Raw genomic sequence first — 24,137 nt, forward strand, 5'->3', positions numbered from 1 at the left:
TCTTTTACAAAACTTTATTTGCAATAGAGCACACGGCGTCGCAAATACCCAAAAATTTGCACACATAATGATTATGAAAATACTTTTGCGACACTGTTCTAACTAATGTCACAAACACGTCTCCACGTCAATAGACACTTGATAGACACCTTTCCAAAAATTTTAATTTTATTTTAGCGCCCTCTTTTTCCTATTAGGCGCCTTAATTTCATATGAAAAATTCCACCAGTTTTGAATTTTATTGGTAAAGTTAGCGGCTGCCTCTCAAATACTCCATCTCCGTCTCTTTGCCTATATTCTCCCAATGTCTCAAACTCTCAGTCCTCTTACGGTCTCTCTCTCAGTGAGCTTGATTTGGATTGGTCTCTCTCAGGTTGGAATTTCGATTTCAAGTTCTATAGTCCTGATTTTGGTGTGCCTTTTAGTTTCCTAGGGTTTCTTTCTACGAATTTTGTTCAATTAATTATTTTATTGATTTTCTGTGCCTTTTGATTTTTTATTTCATTCATGTGTCCTGTTGTTTGGGATTAGAAAAATTGATTTTGATTGGTCTTGGTGGTTATTTTAGTTGTCGGGCTTTGTTTTTGGGTTCTCTGCATCTGCCGGTGACGAGCCTCACACTCACCACCACGGCTGCGGTTACGGCATCGGACACGGCCATGGCCACGAAGAGGAGAAATCTGGTCCTTGACACAACCATCAGAGACTGGGTTCTCATCTTCCTTACCGCTTCTTTTACAACTGCTGCCCCCACGCAGCCTTATTGTGATTTTATCTATTTGTTATTGGATAATGTAGCTTAATCTTTAACCGTTGGATTGATTTTAGTGGAAAAAGAAAAGAACAATTTTTGCATGCTTGAAAGTTAATTCCTTGTTTGTTGCTTAATGTTGATGATGATTGTATTTAACTGGCAGGGTTATGTGTTAAATTGGATACATAGTTTCACTATCAGGTTTGGATTCCCAGTGTTGGTTTAAGGTATTGGTCGGCTTAAAGAAATCAAGGGACAACAGTTCAAAACTTTTGAAGGTATAGAGCCTCCAAATTTTTTTACTTTGTTTAGCTTTTGTTAACAAAATGAATCTGAAGCTGTAAAGTGGCCAGCAATTGAAATCAAGTTAGGAAATTGGGTCAGAATTTGGAAATCTTAGATGAAGTGTATGAAGGTTTAGAATTTTAATTTATGCCATAGCTATCTTGCAATTAACTTCTCTTATAAAAACTTGAAGGCATCACAATCCATGTTGCGGTCATAACATAGATGAGTTGTATTAGCGTTTTACTTAACAAACAAATACTTTTACCTGGTGATCCTGTGGAATTTTGCTTTTATCTCTGGTTTTGCATTCTTCTTATTCAATGAATGGTATTTAGTTTGAATTTTGATAGCAATGAAGATTTGGTAATAAAGTTGAATGGTGTTATTACATAGCAATTTTTCCCTTTTTTGATTCAGATGAAAACTCAGAACTGTTCTAAATATAATGGCCATTTCATGCTAGATGAGGACCAATGTCATTTACACATGAATGAGCACTTGTTACGCTGGTTTTTATGTTCCTAAGACTTTCTTTCACCCATTGCAGGCTAGAAAATTTATGGCGTTTCAAAGGGATTGTAAGATTGCAAATAATGACCCAAGCTTATCATGTTACAAAGCAAGCTACAACTATATTGAGCTATCTTCACTCATGGAGCAAAGTACATGCTGATGTTAAAGCTCACCAACTCTGTATGGTAACAGAAGACGGATCAGGCAAAACAAATAGAGTCAACATAAACTTGAGGCAAAGTTTCATTATATAAAGGTGAGACCAGCAGCTTCCACATCTGTCAGCTTGCTAGACTTCAACTTATTTTATATAGGATTCTACAAGTTTCTTCATAATCTTGGTGTGCTTATGCTACAGAACCATCACAAAACTAGGAGTGTCAAAACTTCGATTCATGTATAATCTTGGTGTGCTCGTTCTACAGAACCATCACAAAACTAGCTTGTAATCTGCTATTTCTTCTTGTCATTCTGTTGATACTGATGTCAAACATGTTTCACTATGGCAGGAAAATGGATTTTTAATTGTTCCTAAAGGTCAGGCACAGAATCACGACCACGACCACAAGCCTCACACTCATTGGTGTATAATGTATACGACCATTCAACTAACTTTAAGTAAAACTATAGTGGTGTTTTCATAGTTTTGTCGTACTTGTATATGATAATACAAAGCAAATTTTTCAATAATAATATGTTTCTAGTTTGTAAAATTAAATAGAATAATTTGTATCTGGCGTCAAATATGGTGCTAGAATTTTTTTTACACTTGGATATATTATTAATGATGCTTTAAATAATGTTGTAATTTTGTCGCAAATAATATTTGCGACGGTCATTTTGTGTTGTCAATAGTTGTGAAAACATTTGCGACATAGGTTTGTTGTGACGCGTCCAAGGCCATCGCCAAAAGCTTTTTACGACGTTTTATTCACTTTTTGCAACGTGTCCGTTTTGTCGCAAAAGGGCCATTTTTATTTGTAGTGAGTCTAGGACGGGACCCAAAAGTGGTCCGGCTTGTTCTGAGTGATGTGGTTAATTAATCAAGGTCGAGCGGGACGCTAGGAACACATTGGACCTTTGGATGTTATTAGAAATGTTGCCCGGGCATTGCTGCGGAATACAAATTGTATGAATGATATAAAAGATTATGTCATAAACGAAATTGTGAGATGCATACAATTGCCCTCTTGTGTGCTCAAGAGTATGCTACTGACCGGCTAACCATGTCGTCGGTTGTTTTCCAAAACAACTTGCATTTTTATTGAGGAGGAATTGTACTAGTGGAGATCAATCAAGAAGTACTGAAGGTGACATGTACAGAAAAAGAAGCTTGCTAAAAAAAGACCTAGGATATCAAAAATGTTTCACAAGATATATATGTAAAAGTAGTAGTTTGCAAAAGACAATATTAAGCGCATACAATTTGTTACTGTGTGAAGAAAGGTGAACCAAATTTACCATTGAAAATGAAGATTCTCCAAGCAAAGTGAACCTTGCTGATATTATTAAACACACAACAACCAAGTTTTATCCCATATTAAGTTGAGTTAGTTGTATGAATCTTAGAACATTACAACACTCGGTTTTGCTCCAAGTCTTTTGTTAGATAAACTTCCTGATGTTAGAACTCATAAAATTTAAATAAAAAAAAAAAAAAAAACACTTCTTGTGGCTTTTTGGTTGATGCATGCATGCCTTCACACAAAAGCTAGGACTTTTTCAAATTTGGCGGAGCTTTTAATTCCTAGTATTCCTAATTCAAGTATGCTACGGTCAATCTCAGGCGTGTATATAAAAGGTGGAGATATGGAGCAATGTGCATGTCTACGTACAGAAATCAATTCTTCGAAAAGAAGTACTAGCCATAAATTATTGGAATGAAACAATGAACGGTGTATAAATGGCCGTGTGTCTACAACTAGCCATAAATTATTAATTATAATGAAACAATAAACGGTGTATAAATGATCGTGTGTCTGCATACAGAAATCAACTAATCATAAATTATTGGAATGAAACAATAAACAATGTCTAAATGGCCGTGTGCAACTAGTTTAGAAAAATCAAACAGCTTCGTTTTAAGATCATCCATTGGCTAATTAACAAGTTTAGAATTCTCATGAAGTAAATAAAACTATGAGTTCTACTTTGGCAGCTAATGAAGTCAGTATTATGTTGCTTTATCTTTCATGTTCCCACCTTGCATTTTTACCCTAGACACAATTACCCAAAACCAACCCATAAGACGGCGAGGTATTGTCTCTAGCCGGAAAATCTTCGCAATCGGGCTCTTCAGCCCCAGAAGTTCTTCAGACTGCTATGTTTCCAGAGCAAACCATCGTTTGGGTTTCAAACGGGGACAACCGTATTAGCCATTAAAAGAGATCATGGAGGCCTTGCCATCTATTTAAATGACCAAAATACCCCTCTTTGTCAAGAGTTTAGGTTGTCGAGACCAAGAAAAGATGCTAGAATATATGAATACGTTCCAAACAAAAGTTTGGACAACTCTTTCATTTTTGGCACTGTCTTATTTTATCTTTTAATTTCTTTACTTGTCACTTGAAACTAAGGAAGCATGAATTTCTTATTGGTTTTTTACGTTTTAATATTATCTACGGGATTGCCAGAGAGAAAGTAGAAAGAGCGGGAAGCCTTTTTTTTTCTCTTTCTTTTCCTTTTTTTTTTTTTTATTTTTACTTTTTAAGTTTTTAAATATAATAACAAAAATGTTTTTTTTGTTATTTTAATCTTTCTATTTCACACTTTCATATTGACACTCAGTACTATAATTTGGTGATATTACTCTTTACTTGTAAGTAAGAGATCTTAGGTTCGAAAAATGTTCCACAAGATATATGTAATAGTAGTAGCTTGCAAAAGATAATATTAAGCGCATACATTTTGTTACTGTGTGAAGAAAGGGTGAATCAAATTTACCATGCTTTGAAAATGAAGATTCTCAAGTCAAAGTGAACCTTGCTGATGTTAAATTAACAACAACCAAACTTTATTCTATTGAGTTGAGTAGACTGTATGAATCCTAGAATGTCACAACACTCAATTTTACTCAAAGTCTTACGTTAGATAACCTTATCGATGTTAGAGCTCATAAAATTTAAGAAAAAAAGAAACGTGACTTTTTGTGGCTTTTTGGTTGATGCATGCATGCCACACAAACGCTTGGACCTTTTCAAATTTGGCGGACCTTTTAAATCCTATTATTCCTAATTCAAGTATGTTACGGTCAATCTCAGACGTGTATATGAAAGGTGGAGGATGGAGCAACGTCCATGTCTACGTGTAGAAATCAATTCTCAGAAAAGAAGTACTAGCCATAAATTCTTGGAATGAAACAGTCAACGGTATATAAATAGCTGTGTGCAACTCGTTTAGAAAAAATCAAACAGCTTCATTTTAAGATCATCCATTGGCTAATTAACAAGTTTATTTATTTATTTATTTTTTGGCTAATTAACAATTTTAGAATTCTCAAGAAGTAAATAAAAGTATGAGTTCTGCAGTGGCGGCTAATGAAGTCAGTATTGTGTTGCTTATCTTTCTTGTACTTCTCCCATCTTGCAATTTTACCATGGCTGGAAAATATTCGCAATCGGATTCTTCAGCCCCAGAAATTCTTCAAACTGCTATGTTGGAGTTTGGGATAACAAATTTCCAGAGCAAACCATCAACTGGGTTTCAAACAGGGACAACCGTGTTAGCCATTAACAGAGATCATGGAGGCCTCTATGTAAATGACCAAAATATCCCTCTCTATCAAGATTTTAGGTTGCTGCGTTCGAGACAAAGAAAAGACGCTATAACCTATGAATGCTAAGGAAGCACGAATTCCTTATTAGCTTTTTAATTTTTAATATTATCCGCGGGATTGCCAGAGTGAAAGTAGAAATAGCGAGGAGCCTTCTTTTTTTTTTCTTTTACTTGTTATTTTAATTAGAATTGTTGGACACGGTTATGTGTTATATTAGCACGTAACAAAAGTTTTTACAAAATTGTGACAAAATGAACACATAAATTTGCGACAACCATTTTGAAGGGTTGTATTTATCGATTTTCAATTTCAACGACCACCTTGATTGGATAAGTCAATTTCAAAGACTATTTGTGATAAAAACCCGGCATGTAAATTCTTTTAGGTATGAAACTTGTGGAGAGAATGCGATGCCCTGGAAATAATTGATTCATCCTTGGGTGAATCGTACCTGTCAAAGAAGTTGTGAGATGCATCCAAATTGCTATCTTATGTGTGCAAGAGTATGCCACTGACCGGTCCACAATGTCGGCGGTTGTTTTCATGCTAGTTAATGAAGCAGCGGCTCCTTCACCAAAACAACCAGCATGTTATTGCAGAGGAGACCCATCAGCCAATGCTGAAGGAGAAAATTCCGCAAATGACATGTGACACATTCACAATGTCTATCGATCTACTTGATACAACGGGGGTGTGGTAATAATTAATGAAGTTGAAATTTTAAACTGCGGTGTACGATTGGAAGTCGCAGGTGAGTTCACGTTGCATCAATGAAAAAAAAAAATAATAATTACAACTTACAAGATTACTCAACAATATATTAATACATTTAGTAAGCAATCAATAGTGCTTGGCAAACCTTTGTTTTGCAATAATGCATTTTGTGAAAGGTCTGCTGAATGTTTTAGTTCTTCAGCCCCTCCTTCCCCAGCTCTGCTCTTCCTTGGACACCATAAAATTTGATCAACCTGTCCGAGACGGTGATTTCTTGGTGTCCAAGAATGAGACCTTTGTCCTGGGATTCTTTCGTCCCAAAATATCGACCAACCGCTATGTTGAATTTGGTACAAGTTTTCGAAAGACATGGTTGTGTGGGTGGCCAACAGAGATAATCCCATCAACAGCAGCTTAGGAGTTCTTTCAATAGGTTCTGATGGAAACCTAGTGCTGCAAGCCAATACTAGCCAAGGCCTTCTTCCTCTGTGGTCAACAAATGTTTCGATATCATCAGCAAGCAACGATAATATTTTTGCGCAAATTCTTGATTCAGGGAACCTTGTTTTGGCTCAACAAGGTAGCCATGATGTTTTTTGGCAGAGCACTGATCACCCTACAAATATTCTTCTTCAGAATATAAAAATGGGGTTGGATAGAAGAAGTGGCATAAACCGGTTCCTCACGAGTTGGAACTCGGAAAATGATCTTGGGACGGGGAATGTTTCGTTGAGAATTGACCCGAATGGATCGCCTCAAATGATCTTGTACAACATTGAGGCTAAATTGTGGAGGTCAAGACATTGGAACGGGATTAAATGGAGCGGGACACCTGCCGCGCAGCCGAAGGATGTGTTTAAGATCAATTTTGTGAACAACAAAGATGAAATTACTTATCAGTGGACTGTTCTCGACCCTTCAGTTTACTCACTGTACATAATAGATGGTTTGGGAACATTCAAGCTCCTAGTATGGTAAGGGCAGAAGCACCAGTGGGATTTGCTTTGGTTGGCTCCATTGGATGCCTGTGACAGCTATGGCAAGTGTGGTAAATTCGGCAATTGCAATCCTACTATCAATGGATTTAACTGCACATGCTACCCCGGATATGAACCAATATCACCACAGGATTGGGATTTGAAAGATGGGAGAGGCGGGTGCAAGAGGTAGCAGGGCTCGCGGTCCATGTGCAGGAACGGCGAGGGGTTTGTGAAGATGGAAAATGTAAAGGTTCCAGACACGTCCTCCATAAAATTGGAGAAGAATTTGAGCTTGGAAGCGTGCAAGGACGAGTGCTTGAAGAACTGCACGTGCTTGGTGTATGCGATTGAAGATGTGACGAATGGAGGGACTGGATTCATGACATGGTATAGAGATTTGATGGATACTAAGCAGTTAACGGAAGGCGGGCAGGATTTGTACGTTCGTGCAGATGCAGTAGTTTTAGGTACCTTATTTTCCAAGAAATTGCCTCAACTACATGTTTCAACTTCATACCATTCATGGCAATGGTGCATATATTTTTCTTCTTTTTTTCAGCTCAGTATAAAAACAAGTCAGGAGGAGGGTATTTTTCCAGGAAAAGGCGACTGGCTATTATATTGGTAGTGTTAATTTCTGTCGCTTCATTGCTCATCCTCGCAGTTCTATGTTGGTTCAGGAAAAGGAGCATGAAAGGTATACGGAAAGTTTCCTCTTCTTTTGTCTTAAATTTGTTTTGCAGCTTTATTTCGGCTCAAGTTTCATTTTCTTTCGTCTTGGAAATTTTTATACGTTGAAATTTCAATGGAACTGAAACAGGGAGAGGAGGACAGCCCAAATTTCTGAATGATCCCGCTGCTCCTGGTGTACAAAGCTACGAAAATTTGCCAATAAAAGATGAGGTTGATGAACACAGAGGAGAAATCGATTTACCTCTTTTCGATTTAACCATCGTGGTTGCAGCCACATAAAACTTCTCTTCTGCTAACATGCTTGGACATGGCGGCTTCGGCATGGTATATAAGGTACTTCCCCTAGAACATTTTGACTTTTTGAGTATCTTAGCATTGTGTGGCTTCGGCATCTGTGTTGTCATTAAGATTTTCCAGTCTGCACCATGATTTCAGGGATGTCTAGCTCATGGACAGGAAATAGTTGTTAAAAGATTATCGAGAAATTCACGACAAGGCATAGACGAATTCAAGAACGAAGTAATGCTCATAGCAAAGCTTCAGCATAGAAATCTTGTGAGGCTTTTGGGTTTTTGCATACATAAAGAAGAGAGGATGCTAATCTATGAATACATGCCAAATCGTAGCTTGGACTTATGGATTTTTCGTGTGCCATCTTTACACACTGCTAATAAATACTTTCAGTTTCTGACATTAACCCTGAAATTAAGAAATCATAAACTTGTAGATAATAGAAGCTTTTATGTGTGGTGTTCAGGTAAAAACGGAAATTTGTTGTTAGATTGGAGAAAAAGGTTTCAAATTATCATTGGCATTGCTCGAGGCCTCCTATATCTTCATCAAGATTCGAGACTAAAAATAATCCACAGGGATTTGAAAGCGAGCAATGTTTTATTGGATGGTTCAATGAACCCAAAAATATCAGATTTTGGCATAGCAAGAATGTTCGGGGATGACCAAATTGAAGCAAACACGAACAAAGTTGTTGGCACCTAGTAATTGTCTCCTCTCCCTCAAAAAAAAAAAAAAAATTAAGTAGAACTGATATATATATATATATACATATATATTTATACTAATATTGTGTGATTGCAGCGGTTACATGTCACCCGAGTACGCTATGGATGGGTTATATTCCACAAAATCCGATGTGTTTAGCTTTGGAGTCTTGGTACTAGAGATCATTAGTGGAAGGAAAAACAACTTCCAATTCGAAAATTCATCTCTGAATTTGGTTGGAATAGTAAGTAAACAAATAATTTTTCAAACGATGAATCTAACTTTCGAGTAGTCCAATGATCTAAACATTGTGCTCAAAATTGTTTCAGATATGGGACTTGTGGACAGAAGGAAAAGTCTTGAACATAATTGATTCATCATTGAATTAGTCGTATTCGACTCCTGAAGTTATGAGATACATTCAGATTGGGCTTTTGTGTGTGCAAGAATACCTAACAAACCGGCCAACCATGCTAGATGTTGTATTCATCTTGGGGAACGAAACAACTCTTCCATATCCGAAAAAGGCAACGTTTAGCTTGAAAAACAGTGGTTCGGATTCTTCAACGCCTAAAGGAGCTTCTTCTGTAAATGATGTAACAGTAACAGTTATTGAAGCTCGTTGAGTCGCACTTTGCTGGCTCTTGTAGAGATTTTGCATTACTTCTCAAGTATTTGAACTCAAATCGAGATTCCTTGTGGAGAGAAAAGGCAATGTCTTTGAAATTGTCGATTCATCTCTGGGCGAATCGTACCCTATAAACGAAGTTGTGAGATGCATCTAAATTGCCCTCTTATGTGTGCAAGAGTATCTTGGATATTAGTCTTTAATCCAACGGCTAATAAGTCACTATAATTAATAAGGATTGTTATGGAGTGTAAGTAGGATTAGGGTTTAGTTATAAGCTATAACTTGGGCTCCATGTAAAGAAAATATTCTAGTTATTCTTGGAGAATAAGAGCTCCTGATATTATCCTATTTTGATTCGGATTTGGTAGATTATTTCCTCGTACAATAACAAGTCCTACTGACATCATTATGGGAGGATGAATTAGGTTTTTTTTTTTTTAAACAAACGATATTATCTACACCGAGGATGGGGGAGTGGGCTAAGCCTCATAATAGGGTTCAAATTTGCCGTTGGCGAGAATCGAACCTAAACCTCTCACTTATTAGTGAAGAAGAATATCACTAAACTGTAGTACTAAGTGGCAGGAGGATGCATTAGGATTGAGTTAGTATAAATACTAAACATGAGTCCCTGCACATACCATTGAATCACAACCCAAAAGAATTCCCCATCGGTTTGAGTTATACAATGGTGGTGAGTGTGCAGAAGGTCTTGCTTGTGTTCTTAATGTGCTCGTGTGCTTACTGCAATTTGTGGCTTGCTGTGGTATTGAGAATGGCTTCTCAAGGTTAGTGTTTTCATGGGGTTTTGATTCACATGAACATATTAGGTTTAACAGAGTATGCCACTGAGTTGCCAACAATGTCGTTGGTTGTTTTCATGCTAGGTAATGAAGCAGCAGCTCCTTCACTAGAACAACCAACATTTTTATTGGAGTTATATATAATAGTGGAGACGCATCACCACAATACTAAAGGATAAAATTCTGTAAATGATGTGACATGTAGTAGCATGGAACGTTGCTAAAACTCTTAAGATATTCCTAAATGTTGTATGTTAAACAACTATTGGTAGCTTGTAAAAGGTTATTAACCACAAAAATTTTGCTTCAAATAAGTAGGTTCTAATTTTCTTTCTAGTGCATTGACATGCGGGGCATGTCAGAATTATTGGTCTCGATTACGACGTAATTGAAGAGAAATTATACTAGTCTAGTTAGCTAATTCTGTAAATTATGTGACAGGTACTATGGTGAGGGCTTAGCTAATAGAAAATTTGGCGCAAAATTGAGCACAATGACATTCTAGAATTCATACAACCGACTTCACCTAACAAGATAAGACTTTATTGTTGTTGTTGTTTGTACTATAGTGGATGCTTGATCGCTAACAGTCTTGGATTTGAAAGAAAATGATCCTCGCAAGATCCTTTTCCTAGGGATCCCGTGATCTCACCAGTTCATCATACATTGTGTGGTCAGAAATCATTTCAAAATTTAAAATTTAAAATTCAAAATTAAATATGAATAGTACCTAACGAAAATTGACAGTATGATATACGATGAACGGATGAGATCACGGGATCCCTAGAATCCCTAGGAAAATGATCCTCGCCAGATCCTTTTCCGGATTTGAAATGTAAAACCGTCCACTACATATGACACATTCACATTTATTAGAGTTTAAGAATGAGAGATTTGTGTTAGTCAAACTTCATGTACAAGAGAGAAGATGTTGATCTGTGATGCTTTGCTTGCCAAATAAATAAAAGGAAAACTAATGAAAATGGCTTGAAAATTTTGAGTTTTAACGAAAAAGACAAAAAAATGTTGTAAGTAAATATTACCAGGAGTGACTTTTTAGAGTAAAAAATGTCAATTTTCGTTAAAGTAAATAGTACCAAAAGTGTTTCGTTAAAACTCCCATAAATAAATTCCAAGACTTTTCAAATTGGTTTACCTTTATTTCATTTTATTACAGATCGCTTATACCATAGTGTCCATACTAATCACACCTAGCATATTTTACCATCTACTAGCACATTACGTGGTATTGAATTTTATGACAAAAATGAAAGGTAAAATCATTCATTATATTCATTTATCAAATTTCCGACATATATTTTTGCATTCTTCAACAGCGTGAACATCACTCTCCCTAGCCACTACGGGTCGTACTTGGCCCCATTCGGAGCCAATTCGTACTTGGCCCCATTTGGTGTGGTCTGAATTGATGAAGTGGAACTTTCTAGCTAGGATCAGTTTGAGGGAATTGTTATGTCTCATCCACATGTATGCCTGGAAGTTGCGTGTAAGTTCACGTTGCATCAACGACTGGAAGTCGCCCGTATGCCCTTAGCGTTACTGATGAAACTCAATCAAAGAAAAAGAAAATCCAACCTTTCCGGCTTTTTGTTTCTGCATGTCAAAAGAAGCAGCCATTTTAGCACTTAAACTCCTCCATGAGAAAGCTAACAATGAATTCTACTGAATTCTTTTTTGTCAGTACTGTATTGCTCATCTTCGTGATTCTTCCCTCTTCCATTTCGGTTACCCTAGACGCCATTACCCCAAACCAACCCCTAAGAGAGGACGACGTTCTTCTCTCCCCCACTAAAATCTTTGCACTAGGGTTTTTTAAGCCAGGCAATTCTCGTAACCGTTACATCGGAGTTTGGTTCAACAAAATTCCAATCCAAACCATTGTCTGGATTGCAAACAGAGAAAACCCCATAGTTCCTACTGCTGGAACTGGACTTCTAGCCATTCATGGAGATCATGGTGGCCTTGTTATTTATGGGGAGGACCAAAATAACCCTATCTGGTCTGCTAATCTCACCGTCTCTTCTCCAAACAATTCCGTGATAGCCAAGCTTTCGGATAAGGGAAATCTTGTTGTTGAAATTAATGGTGAAAAGGTGTGGCAAGGTCTTGATTATCCCACAGATACGGTGCTTCCTTCTATGAAACTTGGGCTGGACAGGCGGTCCGGGTTGAACCGGTTCCTCACATCTTGGAAGTCCCAAGATGACCCGGGAATGGGCAACTGTTCGTACCGGATAGAGCCAACTGAGAGTCCACAGGGGTTCTTATACATGGGTCAGACTCCATTGTGGCGGAGTGGACCTTGGACCGGTGAAAGATGGTCCGGGGTGCCTCAAATGGAAAATAAGATCTTCTTCAACGTTACTTTTGTGAACGATCAAGATGAGGTATCCATCATGTATAGTACTGTTTATGAATCAATCATCGTAAAGATGGTCATCGATGAATCAGGAAACATTGAACGGTCCGCATGGCAAGGTGAAGTGCATAAATGGGCCAAGCATTGGTCCGCGCCGGATGGGCAGTGTGATTTTTACGGGAAGTGTGGTCCGAATAGCATTTGTGACCCATACCCAAAATTTGCGGATAAATTTGAGTGCAATTGCTTACCTGGATTCGAACCCAAGCTGCAACATGAGTGGTATTTGAGAGATTGGTCAGGCGGGTGCGTGAGGCAAGAAGGTTCATCCGTTTGCCAAAACGGGGAAGGGTTCGTGAAGTTGGAACGTCTGAAGTTGCCGAACACTTCTACGGCACGTGTGAACATGAGTAGGAGTCGGGAAGCATGTAAAGAAGAATGCCTGAGAAATTGTTCTTGCACGGCATACGCAAATGCAGATGAAAGGCAGGGAGGGAGTGGCTGTATAACATGGCATGGGGACTTGATGGACACAAGGACTTTTTTGGATACGGGTCAAGATTTATATGTGCGAGTTCATGCAAATGTTTCAGGTATATTACCATTATCAATTTATCTTCTTTCTTCTCTTTTCCTAATCAATAATTCCCCTTACAACACCGAGGTTCCATTAAAAAAAAAAAAAAAAATCTTCTTTCTTTATTTCATTAAAAACTTTGGGGAATTATTATTTAGTTTGGTAGTTGCACATTTGTTATCATTCTAAAAAAATTATTTGGCACTGGTCTCTTGCCAAATAATAAAAGTGAAATTGTTTCGTCAAGAGTGTAAGATGACTGCTATTTTGGAGTACTAATTTTTTTTTTATAAAAAATTCAGAAATTTCTATAAATTAATACTAAAAATTTAGTTCTTATGTTCATTGGAGCTTTTTACAAGGATTTTTAAACATGGAAATAAATGCTCGTATGTATATCTGCAGCTCAACATGAAAAGAAGTCAAACAGTTCTTTTGGCAAGAAGAGGAAGCTGGGAGTTTCAGTAGCATGTGGTCTATTGTTCTTCCTCTTGTTTTCCCTTGCATGTTGGTTGGTAAAGAGGAAGAGAAAAGGTAAACAAAATTCCTTTGCATAGGTTGCCCTCTAATCATTCACAATTATGTAACTGGATATTGGTTTTTATTATTTAAGAACACAATATTATCTGTTTATGTACTTTTATCACAGGTAAGAGAAGTCATGATAAATTTTTAGCATCAACCTCCTGGGAAGATTCTTCTGCTACAACAAATATTGATGAAAGTGGAATAAACTCTGAATTACCATTCTTTGAACTAAGTACCATAGTTAAGGCCACAAATAATTTCGCTTCCAACAACCAGCTTGGAGCAGGTGGTTTCGGCTCTGTTTATAAGGTACGTAGTTGCCCTCAAATAATGTCTCAAGTCATAAATCAAACTTGGAATAGACATTTTTAAGATTTATTTTTTAGCTATCTGCGCTCCAAATCAATTATTTTATTATTTTTTCCTCTACCCACCCTTGAAGTTTAACAGAAGAACATAATGAATAAATCTTGCAGAGAAAGAAAGAGAATCAAGAAGAGAGAGAGGGAGCAAGATTTAGAGAGAGAGAGATTTTAGACAGAAAAAAGTGAATCTTTGTTAATGGTTTCAGAAAAAATACAAGGTAGTGTTCCGTAAGGATATATATCCAAACCATATTGCTTACAAGCTAAGCTAACATTTAGCTCACAGGTTATTGACACTTGCAAACAATAGGATTACAAGACCATTATAGTTAACAAAAATCAAGAGACCCGTCCAATAAAGACTGGAAAGGCCGACTCAAAAATATATTTCATTAAAATTCAAACCCAATCAACAATCGATAAGTGACGGGAACTATCTTGTTTCTACTTTTCACAATTATCCCACACAGTGCTGCGGGTTTTGAAACTGTATAAAACACTTAGAAAGTTTTAAATCTATATATGATAAGCCATACTACTTATACATATGTGGAAATCTATTCACAAACCTATGGTTGCATGGTATAAATCTTCTACACAAAAAAAAGCAAGTGTTTCCCACCCTAGGAAATTGTTAAGCACCTATCAAACTAATTGATTGGAAACAGTATGGTGCTTCCCAATCTAAAGAGTTAATGACACTAAAGCAGCAGATTAGTGAATAGATTAGCGAGTTTAATTATGATTTGTTTTGGGTCCAAAGAAATCTCGTTTGGTGATGGTGAATCAATATGAAAGTAAACAATGGTGATTTCAAAATGGATACTGAAGAGCTATTCATTGAATGAAGTAACTGTTAAATCTGTTTAATTACATCAGTTTTAGTGAGACGTAAACAAAACAATTCTCTTCTCTATGCATGAGAGTATGACAGAGTTAAAAAATTGGAACATTGAGATATAATAGCTTGTATAAACGATGTTCAAAACATGAAATCCGCCGCAAACCCTCTGGACAAAATTGTGGGCAATTTGGTGAACAACAAAATAGTGGCAGAGTTGTAAATGGAATGAAATCCGGTGAAAACACTGTTCATTTGAACAGTTCAATACTGTTCATTTGAACTGTTCAATTAAAAACTTTAATTTAGACTAAAGTAATAATTCAAAATACTGTGATCTTTTGTTATTTCAATCGCGTATCTCATTCACTTGAAGTAGTCAAAGCATTTTTATGTATATGCATTGAGTTTTACTCCTTTGTTAATGTATAAATGCAATTTCAAGGGGAGGATATATACAGAGCTAGGAATATGTTGTTTATTTTCTTGAAAGATGAGTGCACTATAAGTTGAATTTGGATTATAAATTCAGGGTGTGCTTGATAATGGAAAGGAGATAGCAGTGAAAAGACTAGCCAAGAATTCTAGCCAAGGAATTGGAGAGTTTAAGAATGAAGTTGTGCTGCTTTCAAAGCTTCAACACAGGAACCTTGTGAGGATCTTAGGTTGCTGCGTTCAAGATGAAGAGAAGATGCTGATCTATGAATACTTGCCAAACAAAAGTCTTGACTTTTTCATTTTCGGTATGTCTTTCTTTTACTTTTGTTCTTCTTTTTATACAAGCAATATTGTGGAGGGGAAATTGAGCTCAAGACCTCAGGTGCAGGATTGAATGCTCTTAACTCAACTCAGTTACAAGCCCCTTTCTTTTCACTTGTGTATCTAAAATTGTCGGTTAAAAACCTGGAAACAAGCAAGAATACAATCTAATTTACTTTGCTTACTTTTTTCCCTTACAAAGCAAAAGAGGCGTTCTTGGATTGGACAAGACGCTTTGAGATAATCTGTGGGATTGCTAGAGGGATCTTATATCTTCATCAGGATTCGAGATTAAGAATCATCCATAGAGATCTAAAGGCCAGCAATGTTTTGTTGGATTCTGCTATGAACCCCAAGATTTCAGATTTTGGTATGGCTAGGATATTTGGAGCTGAACAAATTCAAGCAAATACAAACCGTGTGGTTGGGACATAGTAAGTTTCATTCAAAACTGAAAGTACACCTGTTTTTGTTGAATAATACAGAAAGAAGCTGTGATAATTAATCAATTTTATTTTGTTGCTTTAGCGGTTATATGTCACCAGAGTACGCAATGGAAGGACTTTTTTCAGTAAAGTCTGACGTATATAGCTTCGGTGTTTTGCTACTAGAAATTGTTACTGGCAGAAAGAACACTGGCTACTACCACGATAGTCCTTACTCAAATTTAGTTGGACATGTAAGCATAACATTAAGACATTACCAAACTTCTCTTCGTCTGCTTTTATAACTTGATGATTAATTTGTAAATGGATTTTAGGTTTGGGACTTGTGGAAGGAAAATAGAGCCTTGGAAATCATTGATTCATCTCTGGGAGAATCATACCCTGTCAACGAAGTTCTAAGATGTTTTCACATTGCCCTCTTGTGCATACAAGAGCAAGCGAAAGGATCGTCCACTCATGTCAGCAGTGGTTTTCATGTTGGGTAATGATGCAACAATTCCTTCACCAAAGCAACCTGGATTTTTGTTGAACAGAGGTTATCATACTAGTGGAGACCCATCATCCAATACTGATGGAGCTTACTCTGTAAATGGCATGACCTATACAGAAGCAGAAGGTCGCTAAGGAGAGAACCAAACGTATAATTGGACAGACTATATTATTCAATTGAGAATCACATGATGAGTGAGATAAGAAGAGAGGATATACCCCTATTTCCCTCAATAATTTGCCTTATAACTAGGGATCTAATTTTTAAATGAATTTGGAACACTCATCATTTGTCTTGTTGTAAATACACGTTATAAAATATATGCCCTATAATTGGGGATCTAAGTTCTATATCTGCTATACTCATCATATGTCTTGTTGTAAATACAAGCTATAAATTATTTGCAACATTCATCATTAGTCCGACCAGGCTAGCTACATAAAAGTACTTTTCGACCGCCAAAGACATGTAGGAAGGTTGACAACTTTATGACACAAGGTTTTAGAAGCAAGCCTACTCAGACACTAATCATGCCACATGTCAACCGCAATCAAAAGAAAAAGTCTAGGACGGGCCACAAAGGTGGTCCGACCTATTCTGAGTGACGTGGTTAATTAATCAAGGCCGAGCGGGACGCTAGGAACACATTGGACCTTTGGATGTTACTAGAGATGTTGCCCAAGCGTTGCTGCAAGAATACAAATTGTATGAAACATTATGTATGAATGATATAAAAGATTATGTCATAAACGAAATTGTGAGATCGATGCATACAATTGCCCTCTTGTGTGCTCAAGAGTATGCTACTGACCGGCCAACCATGTCGTAAGCTATTTTCCAAAACAGCCTGCATTTTTATTGAGGATGAATTGTACTGGTAGAGATCAATCAACACGTATTGAAGGTGATTGAGCAATGTGCATGTCTACGGTCAATATAAGGCGTGTATATAAAAGGTGGAGATGGAGCAATGTGCATGTCTACGTACATAAATCAATTCTCTGAAATGAAGTACTAGCCATAAATTATTGGAATGAAACAATAAACGGTGTATATTTGGCCATGTGTCTACGTAGAGAAATCAATGCTCTGAAAAGAAGTTCAACTAGCCATAAATTATTACTTAGAATGAAACAATAAACGGTGTATAAATGGTTGTGTGTCTACGTACAAAAATCAACTAGTCATAAATTATTGGAATGAAACAATAAACAGTGTCTAAATGGACATGTGCAACTAGTTTAGAAAAATCAAACAGCTTCGTTTTAAGATCATCCATTGACTAATTAACAAGTTTAGAATTCTCATGAAGTAAATAAAACTATGAGTTCTACTGTGGCAGCTAATGAAGTCAGTATTATGTTGCTTTATCTTTCATGTACTTCTCCCATCTTGCATTTTTACCCTAGACACAATTACCCAAAACCAACCCATAAGACGGCGGGGTATTAGTCTCTAGCCGGAAAATCTTCGCAATCGGGTTCTTCAGCCCCAGAAGTTCTTCAAACTGCTATGTTGGAGTTTGGCATAACAAAATTCCGGAGCAAACCATCGTTGGGTTTCAAACGGGGACAACCATATTAGCCATTAACAGAGATCATAGAGGCCTTGCCATCTATGTAAATGATCAAAATACCCCTCTCTGTCAAGATTTTTGGTTGCTGCGTTCGAGACGAAGAAAAGATGCTATAATCTATGAATACTTTCCGAAAAAAAGTTTGGACTACTCTTTCATTTTTGGCACTGTCTAATTTTTGCTTCTAATTTCTTTACTTGTCACTTGAAACTAAGGAAGCACGAATTCCTTATTGGCTTTTTACTTTTTGATATTATCACGGGATTGCCAGAGAGAAAGTAGAAAGAGCGGGGAGCCTTTTTTTCTCTTTCTTTTCCTTTTGAAGGGCTATATTTATCAATTTTCAATTTCAACGACCACCTTGATTGGATGAGTCAATTTCAAAGACTATTTGTGATAAAAATCCGGCATGTAAATTGTTTTAGGTATGGAACTTGTGGAGAGAATCCGATGCCCTAGAAAAAATTGATTCATCCCTGGGTGAATCGTACCCGTCAAAGAAGTTGTGAGATGCATCCAAATTGCTATCTTATGTGTGCAAGAGTATGCCACTGACCGACCAACAATATTGACGGTTGTTTTCATGCTGGTTAATGAAGCAGCCTTCACCAAAACAACCAGCATGTTATTGCAGAGGAGACCCATTAGCCAATGCTGAAGGAGAAAATTCCGCAAATGACGTGTGACACATTCACAATGTCTATCGATCTACTTGATACAAAGGGGGTGTGGTAATAATTAATGAAGTGGAAATTTCAAACTGCGGTGTATGATTGGGAGTCGCAGGTGAGTTCACGTTGCATCAATGAAAAAAAAAAAAAAACTAAAAATATGACTTTAGTTCCTGAAACTTATTTTTCTCTACATAAAATCCGATATAAGTTTTTTTACTGGAATAAAACCCATTGACTAGATTCCACATCAGCAAATTCATTAATTATATTTGACTTTACACATTTAAAAATTTCGATGCCCAAAACACCCCTATTTAAATGTTTGATTTACACAATTAATTCCACACAAATTGTAAGGGAGAATTAATGATATTACAAAAATAAATAATAAATTCATTGCATTATATATAATAACAATAAAACATGCCTAATAAATGTAGTAATACATGCTTAGTTAAGTCAATAAAATTATATTTTACATTTCACACACACACACATATATATAACAAAAAAAAAAAAAAAAACATGCATGATATACATAAAAATTCATGCAAAATAATTTACCTACCTAATAAAGCAAACCCAAATATATGCAAAATAATATACCTACATAAAAAAATGTTATTATTTTATTCGATACTAGTTTACCTATTATTTGTACATATAATAATAAAACCCATTATATATGATGATACATACAAAATAAAATACCTACAAAATGAAGAAATGTTATTTGATTCAAAATTAATTTACTTGCAAAATAAAGCAATTGTATTTTATTCAAGATTAATTTACCTATTATTTGTACATATATCTTATAACAATAAAATGTGCCAAATATATGTAATAATACATGGAAAATAAATTACCGACAAAATATATTGTCACGCCCCAATCCCGACATACGTCCAGAATTGACACGTGACGTCACCAAAAATCCGTATCTATCATATCTCACCGTCCGAGATATGGGCAAGCACAACTCATTAATCGAATCACATAGTTATTTTTCGTATGCTTTATGGCTGCATCTAACTTCCCCAGTTAGACTGCCTACGTATCCTAAACAGGGATCAAGCCATTCGTAGTTCGTCATGCACAATAATTGACATATAACACAGTCCGATTAAGTTGAAAGGTATAACATTTCTCAATCAATCAATAGAACTTGACAATCATGAAAATACTAGACTCAGGGTTACATAACAACCCATCTGAAAATCATAATTTCCCCTCCATCAATATATAGGCCATTATGTCACAACATGATACCGCAATTCACAACATATATCATTTCAAAGAACCAACGATGTACAATACCATTCTTGAGCCACATTTATCAACAAGTCTAATCATAACAATAACAATGATATCCAACATAACAATCCCACATGACGATTAACATTTCCACTTCATCCATCACATAAATCATCACGTTTCCCACATAAATTCGTGTTTCATAGCGTGTTGCATATTTAAGAATTAACAAAGAACATACTATTCTCTAGAAATATTAATCAACTAAAATACTCATGATAACTCCACTCCTATCCAACGTCATTACATAATCACATCAATCAATAACACATACAACAAGTCGAAACGCAAGGCTAGAGCAACACAATTCAGTTGAAGACTACATCTTTGGAAAAGGGGATTTTGGACCACCCAACGGACCAAGGCTCCAAAGGGGATTTCGGACCATCACTTAACGGAATCCAAACAGAACTCAATTCCAATCCACCCAACCGAATTGAACGAAAGTCCAAGAAACATAACAACGGCTCGAAGGAACAAGACATGATTCAAGTTACTCAATTCCCAAAAACTCAACGAAACGAAACAATATCGAGCAACAAATCCACATCACAATGGGTTATCGGTCAATTACTAGACCTCACATCTCCTAAGCAATTCAATATGCGTTTCAAACACATGTCACAACCATTTCCAATACATAAGTCAAATCACATTTCACTTCATCATACTAATCACTATACTTCCAACATTATATTTCAATACATAGCTTGTAACATATCAAGGAATCACGAAGTACAATATTAACATTTAATTACGTTAATCAATCAGTGAGATAACATATCATTTCACGAATTTAATTAAAGAACTCTACATAATTCCCAATTTGGGTTAAGAATAATAACATGGTAATTCTAATTTATTTTCACAATATCTATTGTGGGTAATTCCCATCTACTCGAATTTAGGATTCTAAATCACCTTACGGAATGAACAAGAGCAAGGATTCCGGACCACTCAACGGAATCCAACAACATTGGGTTCCGAACCACTCAACGGAACCAAAATATCAAGCGGTTTCTCATAATCTACCCAGATCTGTCATATGTAAAGTCAATGCCAATATTATGGAATTGGTGCTGAGAGGCTCAGTTGAGGGACAATAAAATAAGCATGTAATACAATAATAAAACTAGCCATCAATCATAATTTATAAACCTTGAATATAAATCTTTCATAAGAACTCAATACCTTACTTTTGAAAACTCCGAGGGAGTCACCCAGACATCCAAAAGTTCATTCCAAACAACCATAACATCTCACACCCATATTCACATACACACAATGAAAATAGAATTTGGGCGACACTGTTCATCCAAAGCCTACACCTTTGCAACCATCTCAAACTAAACTCAATGAACTAATGTGGATACAATCCCGGACCATCACTCAACGGGATCGCGGAGTAAGAAGGATTCCGGACCATCACTCAACGGAACCCAAACCAAGATACGATTCCTGACCATCACTCAACGGAATCGCAGAGTGGAGTAGGAAGGATTCCGGACCATCACTCAATGGAACCCAAACCAAGATACGATTCCTAACCATCACTCAATGAAATTGCAGAGTGGAGTAGGAAGGATTCCGGACCATCACTCAACGGAATCCAAACCAGGATACGATTCCGGACCATCACTCAACGGAATCGCGGAGTACATTGCATAACCACTAACGGAATCGTGGATTCCTGACCATTAAGGTACTCCAGTTATAAAGGCTCAACGAAACAAGATATGAAATAATGAAACGAGCATTGACACATGTTTCAAAACAACAAACCCCATGACAATGGGTTAACGGTCCACCACTAGCCCTCACCACATCATATCAAGCCAATCATACAAAACAAACCATATTTCCAATATGCACGTCAAATCCCACTTCATATAACTATATCATTGGCTAAATATGAAAATTAACAATTTATAGGAAAAATGATTATAAAACCATTTCATATTCACATATCTTAAAGTCACTCACATTTCATCATAACATACCATCTATGTAAATCAAACACCTTTCGAATATGCACGTCAATTCACATATCACGATCATCATTAGTACACAAGACAAATCATGTTTGATAAACATAGGTCTATGGCTAAATATATATAATAATATATATATATATATATATATATATAATCACATTTCAATAGAATCACATTATAAGACCAAGTCAAATTCACAGATGATACCAATATAAGAACTCAAGGTAATAACCATTCCACATATGTTCAAGTCACTCTCTAACCAATATAGGCCCATTAGACTTCACTTAAGTCTCCCCTAGTACTAATTTTATTATTTAGAATGTTCCGAGACATGTTGACCACAATTCAACTCTCGGTCAACGATGGGGTCCACAACAATCCGCAAATCAGATTTATGATCCATAACTTCCCAAAGTCCACATTATGCTTCGAGGATAACATACTAAAGTTTCATTATGATCCAATGGTCGAATTGTCGTCAGTCACACAAACAAGTGGCGGTCCAAATTGATCACCACACCCAACAATTGAATCTTTGGCAACCAAGCTAGACATAGGTTCACATGATCACTAGAAGGTATTTAAAACCTAGACAACACTCGTGAACGATCCCACGCACCTCAACACGCGGTGGAAGTCAAGGTGGAGGGTTTACAAACCCCGAATTTCAACATTAACTAGATGAGCTCAAATTTACGTGGTAGCTAGAGCTCAACAAGGGAAACACTTTTCACAACTAGGCCGACGATAAATTCTAACCGGAAACCGTCCAATTTCACCGGAGAAACCGGATTTCTAGGTGTTCTAAACACTCAACTCTGAAATGAATACGAAAGCACAAACTAAGCATACCCACTTGAAGATTATGAAGAGTAGATGAAATTTCATACCTCACTCGAAGGAAATCGTTGCCGGAATCACCGGAAAAGTCGTGGACTTTGCGACCTCGAGCTGCAAAGATGGAAAAGAAATGGGGAAATCTAAAATCACAGAAATGTAGGGCTCGTCAAGAGCTTTCCATGGACACCAAGATCATCCAAAACGGAGCTCGGACGAAAAAGATACAAGCGGGTCAAGTTTGGTGGTTTTATGGGTCAATTACCCCCTAAAACGGGTTAGGCAGCACCCCATTTCCATTTTCTGAAAAACCCTCCCATTTCTGGAGGTTTCCCCCCAATTTATAGCATTTTGGTAATATTACCAAAATGCCACCAACTTCAAACAACTCTAACTTCTCCGTTTAGACTCCGAAATAAGATCTATTTGCGCCTATGCGCTCATGGAATCGAACTCTACCTAACCAATTCAAGATTTGACCCAAAAGGTCGAGAAAATTGGAAATGACTAAAGTACCCCTCACTTCGTTTTCTTAAATTTGGAGAAATAAAGAACTAGTTCCAATCAAATCTTCGAAATACGTCAAGAATAAAATAAAATAATAATTTTGGGGACGGGATATCACATATATGTTATTTGCTCATCATAAATTTAAATATAGGTAGATTAATTAGTTTAATATGTTTGATCATATATGTAGTACTGTGCATGTATATGTATATATATATATATGTGAACATATAGTACTATTATATATATAGGTAAACTATATATCTAATACTACTATACGTTCATATAGGTAAACTATATATGTGCACATATATATATATATATATTAAGCTTATGGTAGTAATATATACATTTGAAGTATATATGTGTGTGTTAGGGGTAATAATATGTGCAATAATTATATTTTTTTATTGTAATTAAGGTGAGTAATAACATTTATTGATTTTATTTTGAATATTGTGGTGCAAATTGTAAATATTTTGTAATAATAGGTCAATTACTACTATACTTGGCATTCATTTTTAAATTTGGGTTTTGTTTAGATGTTTATAACTAGGTGGGTTTTTGTCTAGGAAATAAGAGTTACAAGGTCTATATCTATATCTAAAGAACCCAAATAATAATTACAACTTACAAGATTACTTAATCAATATATTAATACATTTAGTAAGCAATCAGTAGTGCTTGGCA

The 24,137-nt window shown here is 36.3% G+C and overlaps 3 protein-coding genes and 1 long non-coding RNA gene across 7 annotated transcripts; all 4 read left to right on the plus strand.

Moving 5' to 3' along the window:
* Positions 1-210: 210 nt before the first annotated feature.
* Positions 211-2,323, plus strand: LOC108868378. 2 transcript variants are annotated; one of them, XR_007257662.1, is made up of 5 exons: positions 213-373; positions 569-710; positions 918-1,032; positions 1,590-1,811; positions 2,065-2,323. It is a non-coding gene; the product is annotated as an uncharacterized LOC108868378 (long non-coding RNA). The 2 variants fall into 2 exon arrangements; XR_007257661.1 differs by having other exon boundaries at positions 211-373; positions 569-1,032.
* A 4,090-nt stretch (positions 2,324-6,413) lies between these two features.
* On the plus strand, positions 6,414-7,214 carry LOC125476464 (G-type lectin S-receptor-like serine/threonine-protein kinase At1g11410). Its single transcript, XM_048582643.1, has 2 exons — positions 6,414-6,976; positions 7,079-7,214. Exons 1-2 carry the CDS (start codon positions 6,414-6,416, stop codon positions 7,212-7,214), a joined length of 699 nt encoding a protein of 232 aa, XP_048438600.1.
* On the plus strand, positions 7,029-9,780 carry LOC103943716 (G-type lectin S-receptor-like serine/threonine-protein kinase At4g27290). Of its 3 annotated transcripts, XR_007257659.1 has the most exons (5): positions 7,029-7,491; positions 7,584-7,721; positions 7,845-8,050; positions 8,153-8,960; positions 9,046-9,780. XR_007257659.1 is itself a non-coding variant. In XM_048582395.1 (4 exons), the coding sequence occupies exons 3-4, from the start codon at positions 8,015-8,017 to the stop codon at positions 8,711-8,713; spliced, it is 597 nt and encodes a 198-aa protein (XP_048438352.1). In that variant the 5' UTR covers positions 7,029-7,491; positions 7,584-7,721; positions 7,845-8,014; the 3' UTR covers positions 8,714-9,780. The 3 variants fall into 3 exon arrangements, 2 of the variants coding, with proteins under 2 accessions (XP_048438352.1, XP_048438353.1); XM_048582395.1 differs by having other exon boundaries at positions 8,153-9,780; XM_048582396.1 differs by lacking the exons at positions 8,153-8,960; positions 9,046-9,780 and having other exon boundaries at positions 7,845-8,005.
* A 1,799-nt stretch (positions 9,781-11,579) lies between these two features.
* On the plus strand, positions 11,580-16,886 carry LOC125476372 (G-type lectin S-receptor-like serine/threonine-protein kinase At1g11410). The gene is given in 8 exon segments (XM_048582393.1): positions 11,580-13,123; positions 13,513-13,641; positions 13,757-13,944; positions 15,374-15,584; positions 15,803-16,034; positions 16,129-16,279; positions 16,361-16,480; positions 16,482-16,886. Coding segments are annotated over 8 exon segments (2,535 nt in total). The 5' UTR covers positions 11,580-11,808; the 3' UTR covers positions 16,671-16,886.
* Positions 16,887-24,137: the final 7,251 nt, after the last annotated feature.

Source organism: the organism of the source record quoted next, unplaced genomic scaffold, assembly GCF_019419815.1.
Source record: "Pyrus x bretschneideri cultivar Hongxiangsu unplaced genomic scaffold, Pyrus_bretschneideri_v1 Contig19, whole genome shotgun sequence".
Lineage (NCBI taxonomy): Eukaryota > Viridiplantae > Streptophyta > Magnoliopsida > Rosales > Rosaceae > Pyrus > Pyrus x bretschneideri.

Coding starts and splice junctions, on each gene's coding strand:
- LOC103943716 (XM_048582395.1), top strand. CDS start 8,015: ATGCTTGGACATGGCGGCTTCGGCATGGTATATAAG. Junction 8,051..8,152: donor GCTTCGGCATGGTATATAAG/GTACTTCCCCTA, acceptor CCATGATTTCAG/GGATGTCTAGCTCATGGACA.
- LOC125476464 (XM_048582643.1), top strand. CDS start 6,414: ATGGTTGTGTGGGTGGCCAACAGAGATAATCCCATCAACAGCAGCTTA. Junction 6,977..7,078: donor GACCCTTCAGTTTACTCACT/GTACATAATAGA, acceptor TGCCTGTGACAG/CTATGGCAAGTGTGGTAAAT.